Below are 14,412 nucleotides of genomic sequence, written 5' to 3' on the forward strand. Positions count from 1 at the left end.
TAATTTAAATGAGGAACTACAGCGAAGCAGTAAAACCAGGATTCAAATCCACGTCATAATGTTCTCGATCATTAATTTACCACTGAAGAATGGCAATGCTGTATTATCTCTCTATGATATCTTTCACTTGACCGAAATGTCAGACTATTTTATAAACAGTAGTATATTGAGCACAGAAATATGTGAAATGGTTCTTCACAACTGTGTAAGCTAGGAAGTTAAAGATAAAATTTTATTCTCTGGAAAAGGGCAGAGCTTATAATGAGGTTTGATGGCATTTTATCTGCAGAAACAGCTTTTGAAAAGTATGGAACACAAAATGCTTTGAAAGTTTTATTTTATCTTCTAAGAAACATATATTCGTATGATCAAAGTAAAAAATGAGGAAAGTATATGAATATGTGAGCAATTCTATATATTTGGTGTAATTTTTCATTTCCTGAACTGAGTTGTTTAGTAAAAATCTCAGAAAAACATAAGGTTTTCAAAGAGAACTACTATTACACTACCTTAACCCAGGGTCAGTAGAAAAGCAGAACATCCAAAAAACTGAACATTAAACAAAACAAAACTGATAAAGGCCAGGCTGTCTACAGGGCAGTCTGACAGCTAAATATAACCCTGACTTCACACATAACCTGTTGCTCGTTCTCCACATTCCTTTCTCTTGATCTGTAAATTGAGGAGCGAGTCTCGGGTGTTGGAGATACAGAGCAATGAGACTTTTTATTCTCCTCTTAATGCAGTTTGCTCAAAGAATGTAACCCATAAAATCATTTACAGTTAGAAAACTCTGAGTTTATACGACTGAGACACCCTTAGAAAAGCGACTGTAAAAAATGGAGAGATTCCTTTATTTGACTTCAAACAAAGTCCTGTGAATTGTATTTTTTATAGTTCATTTTAACTAAAAATTTACCAACCTGTCACCAGGTCCGGCTCGATACCTTGCACCTGGGATCAGGACTGGGTCGTCATCACTGTCATCTGTGTCCTGGAGAGCAGAGTCCCTGGCTAATGTTTCCTCATGAGCCAAAGGCCCGATGGCTTCTGTTTGTGACTGAGGCTCAGGACTGGTGGGGTTTCGACTGGTAGCACCTTCAGTGCTGGTCTGCTCTGAAGTTGCTGGTTCCTTGCCTTGTTCAGACAAAGTGGGTTCTTCTGGAACCCCACAAGAACTATCAAGATTGAAGTCATTTCTCTCTCCTGAGCTGGAATCCAAGGGCTCAGATGTGAGTGTATCTGACTGTGCTGTCGGAAAATAAAGTAGAAACTATTGGTCATGTCGGCAACACTGTTCAATCAAACTGTACGCTCTCCCTATAGGAAGAGGAGAATTCCATAACACATCCATTCGGAAACGGCCTCTAACTCGGGAGAGAGTAACATAAATTACAGCTTGTTTTCCAACATGGAGCAATTATCTAGAGAGAACAAGACAACTCACCTGTGTCTACACGGTTCTCAACTGTGCCTTCTGCAGAGGTACCGTCCTGACGCGCTGTCACATCCTCTGATGGTTCTTCAAGAACTTCTGGGAAATAAATAAACCAAATTATCATTAAATCCAATTTTTTAAAATAAAAATAAACACTGATTGGAAACTCTAGCTTTCCTCTGTATAAGCAGCTCCTAGTCCATTTTGGATCACAGAATCTCCTGACCTTCAGATACAACCTCCCCACAGGACATGCAAGAATATATGTGCACAAACACTGTCAAGGACGGAGGGGCAATCCTGCCCCTGCCTCCTCCCAACGCCCACGCACGGACCTTCATGAAGCCTTCGGGTAGAATTTTTGCTTTAGATTACCCCTCACAACTGACATTACTTGGTTTGCCTTTCTGCTAAATTTCACAAAATCTAAACCTAAAACTGAGTATTTTTCTATCCCTTTATCGTGTATTTGGTATAATCTCAACTATCACGAACAAACTGTAAAGCTGACCCTACTATAAATTGTTTTGGCCACTGAAAATATTTATTTCTGTGATTTAACTCCAAGACCATTAGGGACCAGTCTATTTTGCTCCTAACTGCATATCTGCTTACCAGACAGTTGTTTTACACACATCTAATCATTGTAAACTCTGTTACATTGACGGATCTATTCATTTAATAATAAGTAGAATTCATTTCTTCCTTCACTCACCAAGTATTTATTGAAAATCTGTGTTCCAGGCTCTGTACTAGGCACTAAATTTCATATAATGGTCATGGAAAATATTCTAGGACGGTGTTCCGAAGAAGTCCCTAAATGGCATTTCCCGTATGAAATAGGGTTCACTCATACATAACCCATTCAAATTTTATTCCTTTTTCTTCCCCCTTTACAAGCTACCCACAGTCTTTGAAAAAAATCAAGGCAGATATTTTGGATTTTGCTGCTAAGTATAAAAACAGTAAAGATCACTCAAACTAATATTTACATCTCACATATTTTCAGTGCAATGACCACTGTTCAGACCACGGTGCCTGGAGAGACACTGTGCTTCCCTGTGACTCCCCATCTGAAATGTGTAAGGCCCCGGCTATTTGCACTTGCTAACCGCTCATCAATAGTGATGTTTGGACTACTGAGGCAAAGGGAATTTATTAAAAACAAGAAACAGAACTGCTGCACAGAGGGAACAGAAAAGTGGGTGGACATCCAGCCCCAGGGGTTCGTAGTAACAAAAGCACGACACTATCTTACTTGTGTCATTGTCTCCTGGTGGCTGCACAGAGCTCTCTGGGGCCAAGGGTCCCTCCTGACCCTCAGATTTGCAGTGGCTCCCATTCCCTCTAGAACTTGAGGCAGTACTGCTCCTACCATCAAAACAAAACAAGTGGTTCCACCAAGAAGTTAATAAATTAATAAGTTAATAAATTAATAAGTTAATAAATATGAACTTTTAGGATGATCTGTATATTTTACAACTAGAGAAACAATAAAAAATTCATACCACAAATAAAATACAGGATTTATTATTTTAATAAGCACTCACAAAACACCACCTTCACAGATCAAGGTGGTTATTCTAATCCTCTTTAACCGTAAAAAAGAGATTTAAAAATACAAAAGGACCACCACTTCTTCACAGTTCTGATGCTTGTATAGCCAGGTATATATTTCTATACATTTCTATTGAAATTTAATTACACAGACCCCCTTCTCGTCCTCAACACGGATGGTTCGTTGCATCCCAGTTCTTTCTCTTTTACAGACTTCGATTGTGCGTCCTTTCAGACTTTGCTGTTCTAGGCTACTCTTAAACTAATACTTGAAAAGAGACCCGGATAGTTCTTTGGTCCTTGAACCACTTCTGGGCAGTTGTTCAAATATGCCAGGTGACTGAGGAGCATGGTTTTGCAGAAGGCTAGGATAATGTTTCATGTTTTACTGTTAAAACTTACCTGATAATGACTTAATCCTGTCAGCAATTTTGGCTAGACCAGAATACTAGATGGATTTAAATAATTTTCAAAGAATATCCTGTGATAAGTCATGGCATATGTGTAAGGTGGGCATTGAATGGGAAAGAAAATAGAGGGAAAATTTCAACAATCTGACTAAGGTCAAAATTAAATTCATAGAAATGCAGTAAGAACAAGAAAAAAAGGTTAACAGTTACAGTGTTTACAAACTGTTAATTATAGACATATAGCAGTGACTCAAGAAACAATACAAATTATCATGGACTTTTGGCTAAGATTTTATAAAAACTCTTTTAGGCTAACTGCAGAAGTCAATTTGGTTTTTTTTTAAAGGGCATCCATGTATAATAGGGTATGTTTTTAAAAGAATACACATCTACACGGGCATACATGCAGAGTAATGTCAGAAAGACATACACCAGTGTTAGGTGTCATCTCAGTAGGATTACTGCACCTGAGTTTTTCTATACTTTTCTCTAGATTCTGATTTTTTTTTTCAACAAATCATGTTGCTTCTTTTTAACCAGAAAGAAACATATAGCAATTTTGGTAAAGAGAAGCCAATGTGATATATAAATATTTTTTTTCCATTGAGAAAGCTCTAATACAGGCATAAATAAAATGCTCAGTGTATAAAAGTTATGATAATTGAAACATGGTACTGATGTAGGAAAGTAGGAGCCATTAGTGGAAAAGACAATGTAACGAAGTAAATGTACTTAGCATATGTTAATATGGCATTTTAAATCACAGAAAAAAGAATAAATTGTTCAATAAACGCTACTAGGACAAAGGAACGGTCATGTGGAAAAATTAAACTATAGCTCTATATTTTATGGCAGAATAAAGTGCAGAAGGATTGAACACATATTTTTGATATAAAATCCCAGAAATATAAGAGGAAAAAAGAAGAAGCTTTCCCCCAATCCTGGGAAGGACAGGCTTTTCTAAGCACGAGCTCACAGGCCGAAACCATGAAGCAAAACTACCGTAAGTGAACGGAAAGACAAACAACAAACTGGGGAAAAAATATCTGCAACAAATGAAAGACAAATGGTGTCGCCCTCACTCAATCCTACAATGAAAGACAAATGGTGTCTTCCTCACTCAATTCTGTAATAAGCAGTTCTTATAAATCAGTAAGAAAAAGATAAAACACCGCAGTAGAAAAATGGGCAAAGGATATGAAAAGCAATTTACAGAAGATGATAACGTAAAGCTGCCCCCTGGGCCTATCATGCGCCTGTCAATGTGCTAAGTGCTGTGTACTTTTTCTGCGTGATCTCATTAAATCTTCCCACCAGAAAAAAAAAAAAATCTTCCCACCAAAACTCTGAAGTAGTTTCTTAAATATGCCCGTTTTCAGATGAAAACACTGGGATTCAGAGAGGTTCAACGGCTTATCAAGTTTAACATCTAAGCTCTTCATGTGTTCTACTGCCTCATCTGTCATCAAAGAAACTCAAATAAAAGCAAGACACCAAACCGGCAGAGATGAAAAAGACTGCCTTCCTGAATTCTCCTTTTACTGTTTTTTTTTTCTTTTTTCTTCCATAATCAGAAAAAAAAGCTCATTACTCTGTGATGAAGAAATAAGAAACTAATAAACGAGAGAGCGTCATTCGTTGCCGGTTCTTAGAGAAGGAAAAGCAGCACTTGAAAGAAGACAGGCACTAAAGACCTTTGCCAAAAACATGCTCTGGTGAGATTCTTTATAAAAAATCAGCCTTTTCTATACAGAAACAAGAGAGGAGAACAGGAAAGACATAAAGAATAACAATCTCCGATGACCTTAAATTACATATTAAGGAAAAAGGCCACAGCTATGCATGATTATAAGAAGTTCAGTTCCGACACTAGGGCTTGTAGAGAAATTAGAAATTCTACTGACTGCTCGCCTTCAAATATGTATCTAGAATCCAGTTTCGTCCCGCCACCCCCACTGCCTCACCACCTCTCACCTTTCTCACTGCCAAAGTCTTCCAGCTGGTCGTCCGACCGCGGCCTGGTCTCTACACCGGCATCACACAGCCCCTGTCCTCGCTCACCGAGCTGTGACCTTCTCCGCCCCTACGTTCTCCTTTGCTCACTCCACTGGGACTACACTGGTTTTCTTCAAGTCTCTCGAATGTCCTCTCTCTGCCCATACTGCTCTTCCTCCAGATTACACAGGGCTCACTCCTTCATACCCTTCAAGATTTTGTCCAAATGCCATCTTCTCAGTGATGCCTGCCCTTGCCCTAGGGTTCCCAATCGCCCCTTACTCGCTCTATTCCCTTCCACAGCACTTAGTCCCTCCCACCAGACTCTACAATTCCCGGATTTACTGTTTATTGTCTGTCTTCCCCTAGAGTGTAAGTTCTAATAGGACAGAGGGTTTTTGCCAGTTTTTTCATTGATCTATTCCCTGTATCTAGAATAGTCTCAGGAATATAGAAGGATTTCAATAATATTTTAAAATACTACTTAATCAAAGATTTTAATGTAAAATACATACACATATAAACACAAATGGAAACCAGTGCATTGGAATAAATAATATCACATATCAACATATAATTATATATTAATAAATAATATATAATGACATATTATTTATATATTATACCATGATATAATATATAATATAATACAACCGAATATATTAATATATTAATTACACAACATAATTAATATATTGGTTACAAGATGAGTAATATAATCATTACATATTAATCATATAATTATATTAATATACAATTAACTAATTATATATTAAGAACAAATATATTATCTATATATTAAATATTAATATAGCAATAAACTTAAATACAAAATTTTGGATGCTGTCTCAGGCAAAAGGCCATGAGACAGTGTGAAAGAATGTAAGAAGCTCACATAACTTGATTTTTTAAAAATATAAAATTTAACTAGATTAATGAACCATAAGTATAATCAGAAATGTCATTAAAGAGAACCTAGACAAAATATAAAGTTCAACCTTACTAGTAATCAATTAAATAAAAATGACAATTATTTTAAGATCAAATACATAAGTTAAAAAATAAATGAATATACGGATATTGAACACTGGCTTGGGGACCATAACATGTATGTGTTTTTCTGTGCTGCTGGGAGAAATGTAGTAACAGCAGAGCTCTTTGAAAATAATCCGGCAATAACCTTTGACCTAGATCGAATTCACTTCTAAAAGTACATCTCAAATCAATAATCTTAAAGGTAGGAAAAAGCCTGTAACAAAGACATCCATCATTTTTTAAAAAGGTAAACAAATCCACTGCCCGATAAAAGGGAAATGGTTAAGTAAACTATGGTAAACCTAACTGATGGTATATCACACACCTAGAAAATTCATATTTATGAAATTTAAGTAGAAATGTGGAAATATTTATTACAGAGTTAGGCCAAATAAATGCAGTAGAGAACAGAATATGTTCAGTATGATTAAAATTACATTTTAAAACCCCAAATCACATACACATACATGTATGTGTATATGCATGTATACACACACACACACACACACACACACGTACACACACACCTGTACATAGGACCAAGACTGAAAAAAAGCTCCAAAATGTTAGGTTTATTTTTTGGCACTAATGGTCTATTGGTGATTAATTATTTTTTTTTATCTTTTGCATTTTTCTAGGAGAAGAAATATTCCAGGACCAACAACATCAGAGTCTCCTGGGGAAGTTTTTAGAAATCCAAATTCTCTGATCCCACCTCAAACTTAACCAAGAGTGGGGCCCAGTAATATGTGTTTGTTTTAACAACCTCTTTGAGCCATTCTGAAGCACACCAAATTTGAGAACCAATGCATTACAGCAAACAAAACACAAAGATGATGAAGTGCTAAAAATAGTATCTAGTACAATCCTACAAAATGGCTAAGAACAGCTTTACAAAAATATTAACTTACCATTCATCTGTAAAGTTCAGTTTTATTGTGCTTGTAGTTGTTCCTTCTGTGCTGTAGTGCAAACTTAAAACTGGTTCACCTGTCCCTGGTTTGGGGCTCAGCTTTTCATTATTGTTATCTGAAAATTGTGTTTAAAACATTTGAAAAAGTCTCTGAAACCAATAAAAAGATGACATTTCCTAAAATTCACAAAACTTAAATTAGGTTGTCCTTGTCATAATTCTTTCTCACGTCTGTTACGGTTCTCACTTAAAGTTCAAAAGCAAGTGTTGTAAGAAACACTATTTCAAAGTGGCATTGCATCAAATTCTAGCTTTGTGTACATAATTCCCTTTGATTCAGATGGAAATCACACACATTTGAGAACCGTATCTAGTCATCGGGAAATCGAAGACTATTAGGAAGCTATGAGGCATGTTATGAAGCGGTACTCGCAGTTAATGGAGCGCTCCCAGTCGCTCCCAGTCTTACCCCCCAGCTGCCCGGGCATCCAGGGTAACTGACAGGAGTACGAGGCTGGGGTTCTGAAAGAAGTCGCTGAGTCAAAACCCTGCGACAACTGAGGGCTACCGAATTCTTTCTGTTCCTTCAAATTCATAGATTTATAATATAGGAAGGGAGTAGAGCCCACACTGTACTGGGAGGGGAGGAAAAGAAAATAATGTGCTTTTGATACTTATAAAACTCTCTCTGCTACAAGACCATAGGTTTTGGTATATTTCCTCTTCCTCTCCTGACTAATCTTGCAAGGAATTTGTTTTCTAAATTATGGAAATGGTAGTTTCACTTTAGAAGCCTACAGTCGATCTATCTCAACATATTAAATCTTTGTAAAATGCCAAATAAAAATCAAGACATTCTACAGAAACTGATTCAGACCACTCCAAAACCATCCTTTCCCATGCATCCCCACCTCCCCCAGCAAAAGTACATGGATATTCAAAAACAAAATAAAATAGAGCTTTGAAATTTTCTCTTTTTCCGTGATTAATAGCTTGGGGGAAGCATTAACATATATAGAAAACACAAACTGCTACATAATCAAACATGAACACTTCTGCCAGTTGCTTACAGAAAGAATATTCTTTTGTGATATAATTGTTTTCTTGATACCAGTTCAAGAACTGATAGAACAGCACTAAAAATAAGCCTCTGCCTTGGAAAATAACAACAAAGGCAGTAACAACTTCATAACATCAAAATTACTCAGGTTTTTGGTTATGAGGTTCACTTGATACTGCAGTGAAGGACTTGTATCCTTTTGCATCCCTCTTGAAGCCGCTGGAGCACTTCATAAAAGAGAATCTCACAGAACCTCGGCTCTAATTTCTATCCTGTAAGAGGGCAACTAACAAGACTTCCAGTGCAGAGCTGTCGTAGACAGGGGAGGGACTCTGTCTAAGAGAGGAGAAATCAAACTGGTAACAGAACTCTGGACCGTCAGTTCTCAGGTCTTTAATTCTAACTCACAAGAAATCCTCTCCTATGATATTAGTTGGTATCTGCAAATAAAAGCATCAGTGAATGACAAAGCTGGCCTCACAAATGGTAAAAACCCTCTGGTTCTTACACTGCCTTTGTTATGACTATGTCATTGATATAAAAAATTAACAAGCCATCGCACAACTTTCAAAGATTCAGTATTACATTACGCGTTTTACACAAGGTTATTTTATCAAACGGCATTCTGATAAAATAACTGCATTAACAGACGTTTCGCTTTCATAAAATTATCAAGAGTGGGACTTTTAACATCTTTAAAAAATTTGCTGTTAGTCCTGCGTCCACATATAGTTCTCCCTTGTTCTTAATTACATGGCTGATATTTCTGTCCCACTGCTGCCCAAATCACAGTCATCTTTAGGCACCTAGAACTGATAGGGACAGACAGCTGAAAGACTTGAAAATGATCCAAGAAACCAAGAGGCAGAGCTGGGGCTGGTTCTTTCATTATCTCTCACAACACTTTATAAAGTGTTTTGCTATTTATTTTTCTTTTAAAGAAAAGAAGGAATAGAAAACAAAAGCAGGTGTGAGAGAACAGGAATAAATTTCCTACGTCCACCTCAGTGACAGAAGCAGATGTTTTAAAAAGCCATTTAAATGCTATATCAAATTTTCTTTTGAGTAAAATTAGAGAGACGGAGATTTGAATGCTATAGTTAGAGGAATATAGTAAACAAAGAGCTGTTCAGAGGTCAAAATGGTGTAGAAAATATCTTATTTAAATGTATGCAACACCCTCCTCCTGGAAAGCAAGAAGCTTCCCGAGACGATCCATGTTAATTAAAACCTTCTTCCTTATAGTATCTATTACAAAGTTATTATTTAATCTCTCATGAATACAATCTGCATATTGTCAATCATGTAAAACACAGTGGTACTCATTTAATTTATAAAATGACCATAGTTGACAGAATTTGTACATTTAGACTGTTAATGAACTGGCCCATTGCTGGATTAACAGAATGCACTTCTGTTAGCCACACAAGCTTCAGACCCCCAAGTCTAGTTCACTCCTTGAAGACTGAACACGAGTAACAAGTGTCTCTGGCAGAAACACCACACAACGCAGAACTGAGGCATTAACGAGAATATCTACCCGAGGTTTAGGGTTCATTTCCTGGTTTGTTCCAGACTACTCTTCCTAATTTAATACTCCTTTTCATGATCATATATATCCTGTCATGTTGAGTTTTCTCAGAAATGTAGATTCTTGGCTTACTAGTGAATTAATTCATTTTTTTCTGATAAAAATACACATTTCAAGACAGAAATGTCTAAGAAACATCAACTTTAAAAAACTAAAAAACTGGGGCACCTGGGTGGCTCACTGGGTTAAGCCCCTGCCTTGGGCCCAGGTCAGGATCTCAGGGTCCCAAGATCGAGCCCCGTGTTGGGCTCTCCACTCGGTGGTGGGGGGCCTGCTTCCTTCCTCTCTCTCTCTGCCTGCCTCTCTGCCTACTTGTGATCTATCAAATAAATAAATAAAATCTTAAAAAAAACCTAAAAAATTAAATGTTTCATTTTTACTGTAGTTGAAAAAAATATTTGTAACCATTTAAATTTTCCTTAACTTGCTCTATTTGTTAGAAGCTGGATTAGCAAACATAACCTAAAAACTGTATTATTCAAAGACTTACTTACACAATGCACAGAAATATAGAAGACATTTCTTGCTTAAGAGCAGAAGTTTTAATTTAAGATCCTTCGGAGTTAGAACTTTACCTAAACAAATGACTTTAGATAAAAAAGCACCATCATAATAATAACTAATTTGTACTACGCATTACTATGTCCTAGGAGACACATGTATCCTTGTTTAAACCTTTGTAGCATATATCCCCATGTCCATTTCATGGATGATGAAACTGGTCATTCTGAGCTAGATTTTTTTACTCTAGTTATCTAGGTTTCCTTCTATATTAAGTTCCTACTTGCTATAGTGTCTCGGAAATAACTTGAATACAAAGTAGAAAATAAGATGGCTTAAATATTTCAGTTAAGAAATATCAATTGTTGGTGTTATTTCTCAGAAATGATGTCTAATTCCTATCGGCAACATTACTATAACTGATAAAAGTTCTGGTAGCCCCAACTGTCCCTTAGGCCGCAGAGTATTGGAAATCCACACTGTATCTTCTTCCAGGGCCCTTAGAGATTGAACTACTTTTCCATCCTTTAAAAACATTATAGGAGAATATAATCCAATTGTGGTGCTCTCAACACAAGGGCAGTGTAGTGGGGCAGGGGGAATCACTTTTAGTTTAGCAGTTCAACACTGCTAAAGTTTTAAGATTAAGACCAAATTTAAAAGATCTTCTCTAGATATGGTATAAGACCCCCTTTCAGTTTAGTGTACTGACTCAGAAAAACTTCAGAATGGCCTGGAATATAATTTGAAAGGAACTTCTCTGAACTTTAATTGGATACTTCCTAAGCCTTTCACATATGAACCACAAATACATTTTTGTTTTTGGTAATGCATATGTATTCAAACCATTTAATCTGTGCATTGACTTTATGAAATTATAATCATTTGTGGTTCTTTAAAAAAATGCTCAAAGGCATAAAAAAATCAAGTGTGCTAATAGTAGTACAAAATACACTATATCTTGGTAACCAGGTATGCATATTGCAAATATTGCATATTGCATCAATATCTAAATATTGATGTGGATTTTTTTTGGACTTTTAACTAGGAATATCTCTGAAGACCTATCCAATATATAAATTCAAAGAATATTCAAAATGAAGATAATGAATGAGGATATGCCACAGTAATCTGTTTAGAATTACTCCACCCAACAACTTTTCAGCTGCTGGGACACTATCATAACTGATTAATCATACACTAATCACCTACAATAGCTTAGGTAAACTGGAGATAACACAGAAATACTGTATTCTGTACTGAAAGTATTTTCTATTATGCAACGACCTTACTGACATTTCTCATTCCATTCCATCAGAAGTTAAAAAAAAAAAAAAAAAAATCTAGGGGCGCCTGGGTAGCTCAGTGGGTTAAGCCTCTGCCTTTGGCTCAGGTCATGATCTCAGGGTCCTGGGATCGAGCCCCGCATCGGGCTCTTTGCTCAGCAGGGAGCCTGCTTCCCCCGCCCCTCTACCTACTTGTGATCTCTCTGTCAAATAAATAAATCTTAAAAAAAAAAAGTAAAAAGAAACTCTGTTTCTCTGAAAAAATGTATGATATCAAAAATAAAGTTCAACTATCTTCCCAAATTTTGCTCCCCAACTTAGTTGGATTACACGGGAGAAAAGGCAAATTTCTCAAATATAGTTTCTAGGACAATGAAAACCTTCCATTTTTATAGGTCAGGAATCTGTAACTTTTCTGCACACCTCAGACTCCTGAATACCCAAATACCCAATTCTTCCAATCATTTGTATACGGAGGCGATGCTGATTCAAAGTGGAGAAACTATTTTTAGGAGTTTCTTCACAGAAAACCACTCTCTACCAAACACACGACTGCAAGGCACATCATTTAATTCTAAAAATTAGTGTTCTTACTAGAGCAATCTGACTTTATAAACTATGTTATGAAAGCTAAAATCAAAGCACAACTTTACTTTAATACTGGTATTTCTTGGGAAATTCCTCCTATAAAATCTTATCGAGATAATATTCTGTTCAAATTTTCTTCCTGGCAATTAAAACTCAAGCTTTATGTCAATTAGACTAATTTTAATCCAAGAACGTCTTTCAACACATAACATAGACATGTAAACTGAACTTGAGCATGGGTTGGGGAGACATACAGATTCAGATTCTGCCTGGTTCCATACTCCCGGTGACGTTTCGAATTTATGGGTTGAAATGCAGTTGTCGCTTCACCTAACGCTCTGGAGACTCTCTTTCCCCTGCCGCAGACCGGTGAGTGTTACAGTCTCTGTGCTTTTACACAAGCCCCTATCCCTAGTTCCCATTCAGTCTGGAGGGAGAGCGAACAGGAAGAAGACAGGTAGAGATGCCCCCCACATGGCACATAAACCCTGCCGAGATTCTTATCCAGTATCTCTCTCTTCGTAACTGTTTCCCCAGGTATATTATCTTCTAAAGAAAACCAACCCTGTCTGTCATATACTAAACAGATAAATGTGTTAAAATACGCTTCCACATGAAAATGAGCGCATGAGGCAGACGGCTTTGGGGAACAGCCTCTCTACCCACTCTCCCCTCCAGCAACTGTGCTCCCTGCCCACTGTTTTGAAACGCTTTTCTTACTTCTCATCTCCCGTTTCTTCACTTCCATCTCTACTGTGGCCTCCGTCTCTCAGCCTGTGAAACCGCTCTCACTAATTTGATCGATCTCCTCGATGTTAATTTAGTGGAGAATTTCTGGGAACTATCTGACTTGCCAGCAACACTCACATACACAGTTCTCCGGTATTCGATTTTCTCTTCTCTTCATCTCATGACACTGCACGGGTCTCCTCTACCTGTGACCTCTGTGGCTGCTCCTTCACCTCCTTTACCAGCTCTCCTCCAGCAAAATCTTCAGTTTGGGAATTTTCCTGATTTTCTTTGGGATGTTTTAGATATTGTACTTCCTGCTCTCACTTTTTATATTCATCCTTGTCAACCTCATCTACTTTTATGGCCTCAACTACCATTTATGTGCAGAAAATTTCCAGTTTATTTCTCTAGCTCTGACATCTTTCTTTTATTTTAAAGGATTTCTCTTCTCTCCCCCGCCGCCTTTTTTAAGTAGGCTCCAGGCCCAACAAAGGGCTTGAACTCATGACCTTGAGAGCACCCCGACATCTCTTCTACGCTTCGTATCTATACAATCAACGGCCCAACAGACTTCTCCACATACATAACTCAAAATCAACATACAGAACCAAGCCTGTGGTTGCCACCTCCTTCTATGCATCCCCTCCCATACTTTGCTCCTTTTCTGGGGTTACCTATTTAAGAACGTATCCACCCACTTGACTGTGCTCAGTGAAAACTTGGGAGTCACCCCTGCAGCAGCTAGAAGCGGCATCTATGCATCCGCACCAGGAACTCCCCGAACCACCACAAATGTATGAAGATACGTGCTCCGGCCCTGCTCCCTCCAACCGGCTTGCTGTTACTGAAGCGCTCCCATGCAGAAATTATGGAGCTCTTACTGCAGTTGATCCTCTGGACGCCTCCTCAATCCCTGGCCTCATCCAACGATTACCAAACCCTGTTTATTCTCTATCTTAGACAGGTCTTGGATCTCTTCATTCTCTCACCATACTTCCATCATCAGGTCAAAGTCCTTATCACCAGGAGAACTTACCTAAGTGACGTGGTCTCTAGTCGGCTCACTATCATCTCTTCGGAACAGAGCAGATCAGCCATACTCTCTCTTTTAAATACTTTTTAGCCTCCTACCGCTCTTAAACTGTCCCAAAGGTCCTTCTCAATCTGGGCTCCCCCCATCTCCTGAAGCTGAGCGCACACTCCAGCCACACAGGGGTCTTTGTGGTCTTGCGAATACCATGATTACCTCAGAGCCTCCCCACACGCTACTCATGCTTCCCTGGACTCACACCCCTTTCTCCTGATT

At 37.8% G+C, this 14,412-nt stretch overlaps 1 protein-coding gene across 6 annotated transcripts in view; it reads right to left on the minus strand.

Moving 5' to 3' along the window:
• The window catches only part of DCAF6 (DDB1 and CUL4 associated factor 6), a 142,823-nt gene that overhangs the window by 31,526 nt on the left and 96,885 nt on the right, over window positions 1-14,412 (minus strand). For all 6 annotated transcript variants that reach the window (XM_080824067.1, XM_080824066.1, XM_080824065.1 and 3 more), the window contains 4 exons: window positions 7,347-7,464; window positions 2,697-2,809; window positions 1,448-1,534; window positions 924-1,251 (listed from right to left, as the gene is read on the minus strand). In XM_080824067.1, coding sequence (XP_080680193.1) covers window positions 924-1,251; window positions 1,448-1,534; window positions 2,697-2,809; window positions 7,347-7,464 — 646 coding nt within the window. The remainder of the gene's footprint in view (window positions 1-923; window positions 1,252-1,447; window positions 1,535-2,696; window positions 2,810-7,346; window positions 7,465-14,412) is intronic.

The sequence above is a fragment of the Martes martes genome (assembly GCF_963455335.1).
Source record: "Martes martes genome assembly, chromosome: 15".
Classification (NCBI taxonomy): domain Eukaryota; kingdom Metazoa; phylum Chordata; class Mammalia; order Carnivora; family Mustelidae; genus Martes; species Martes martes.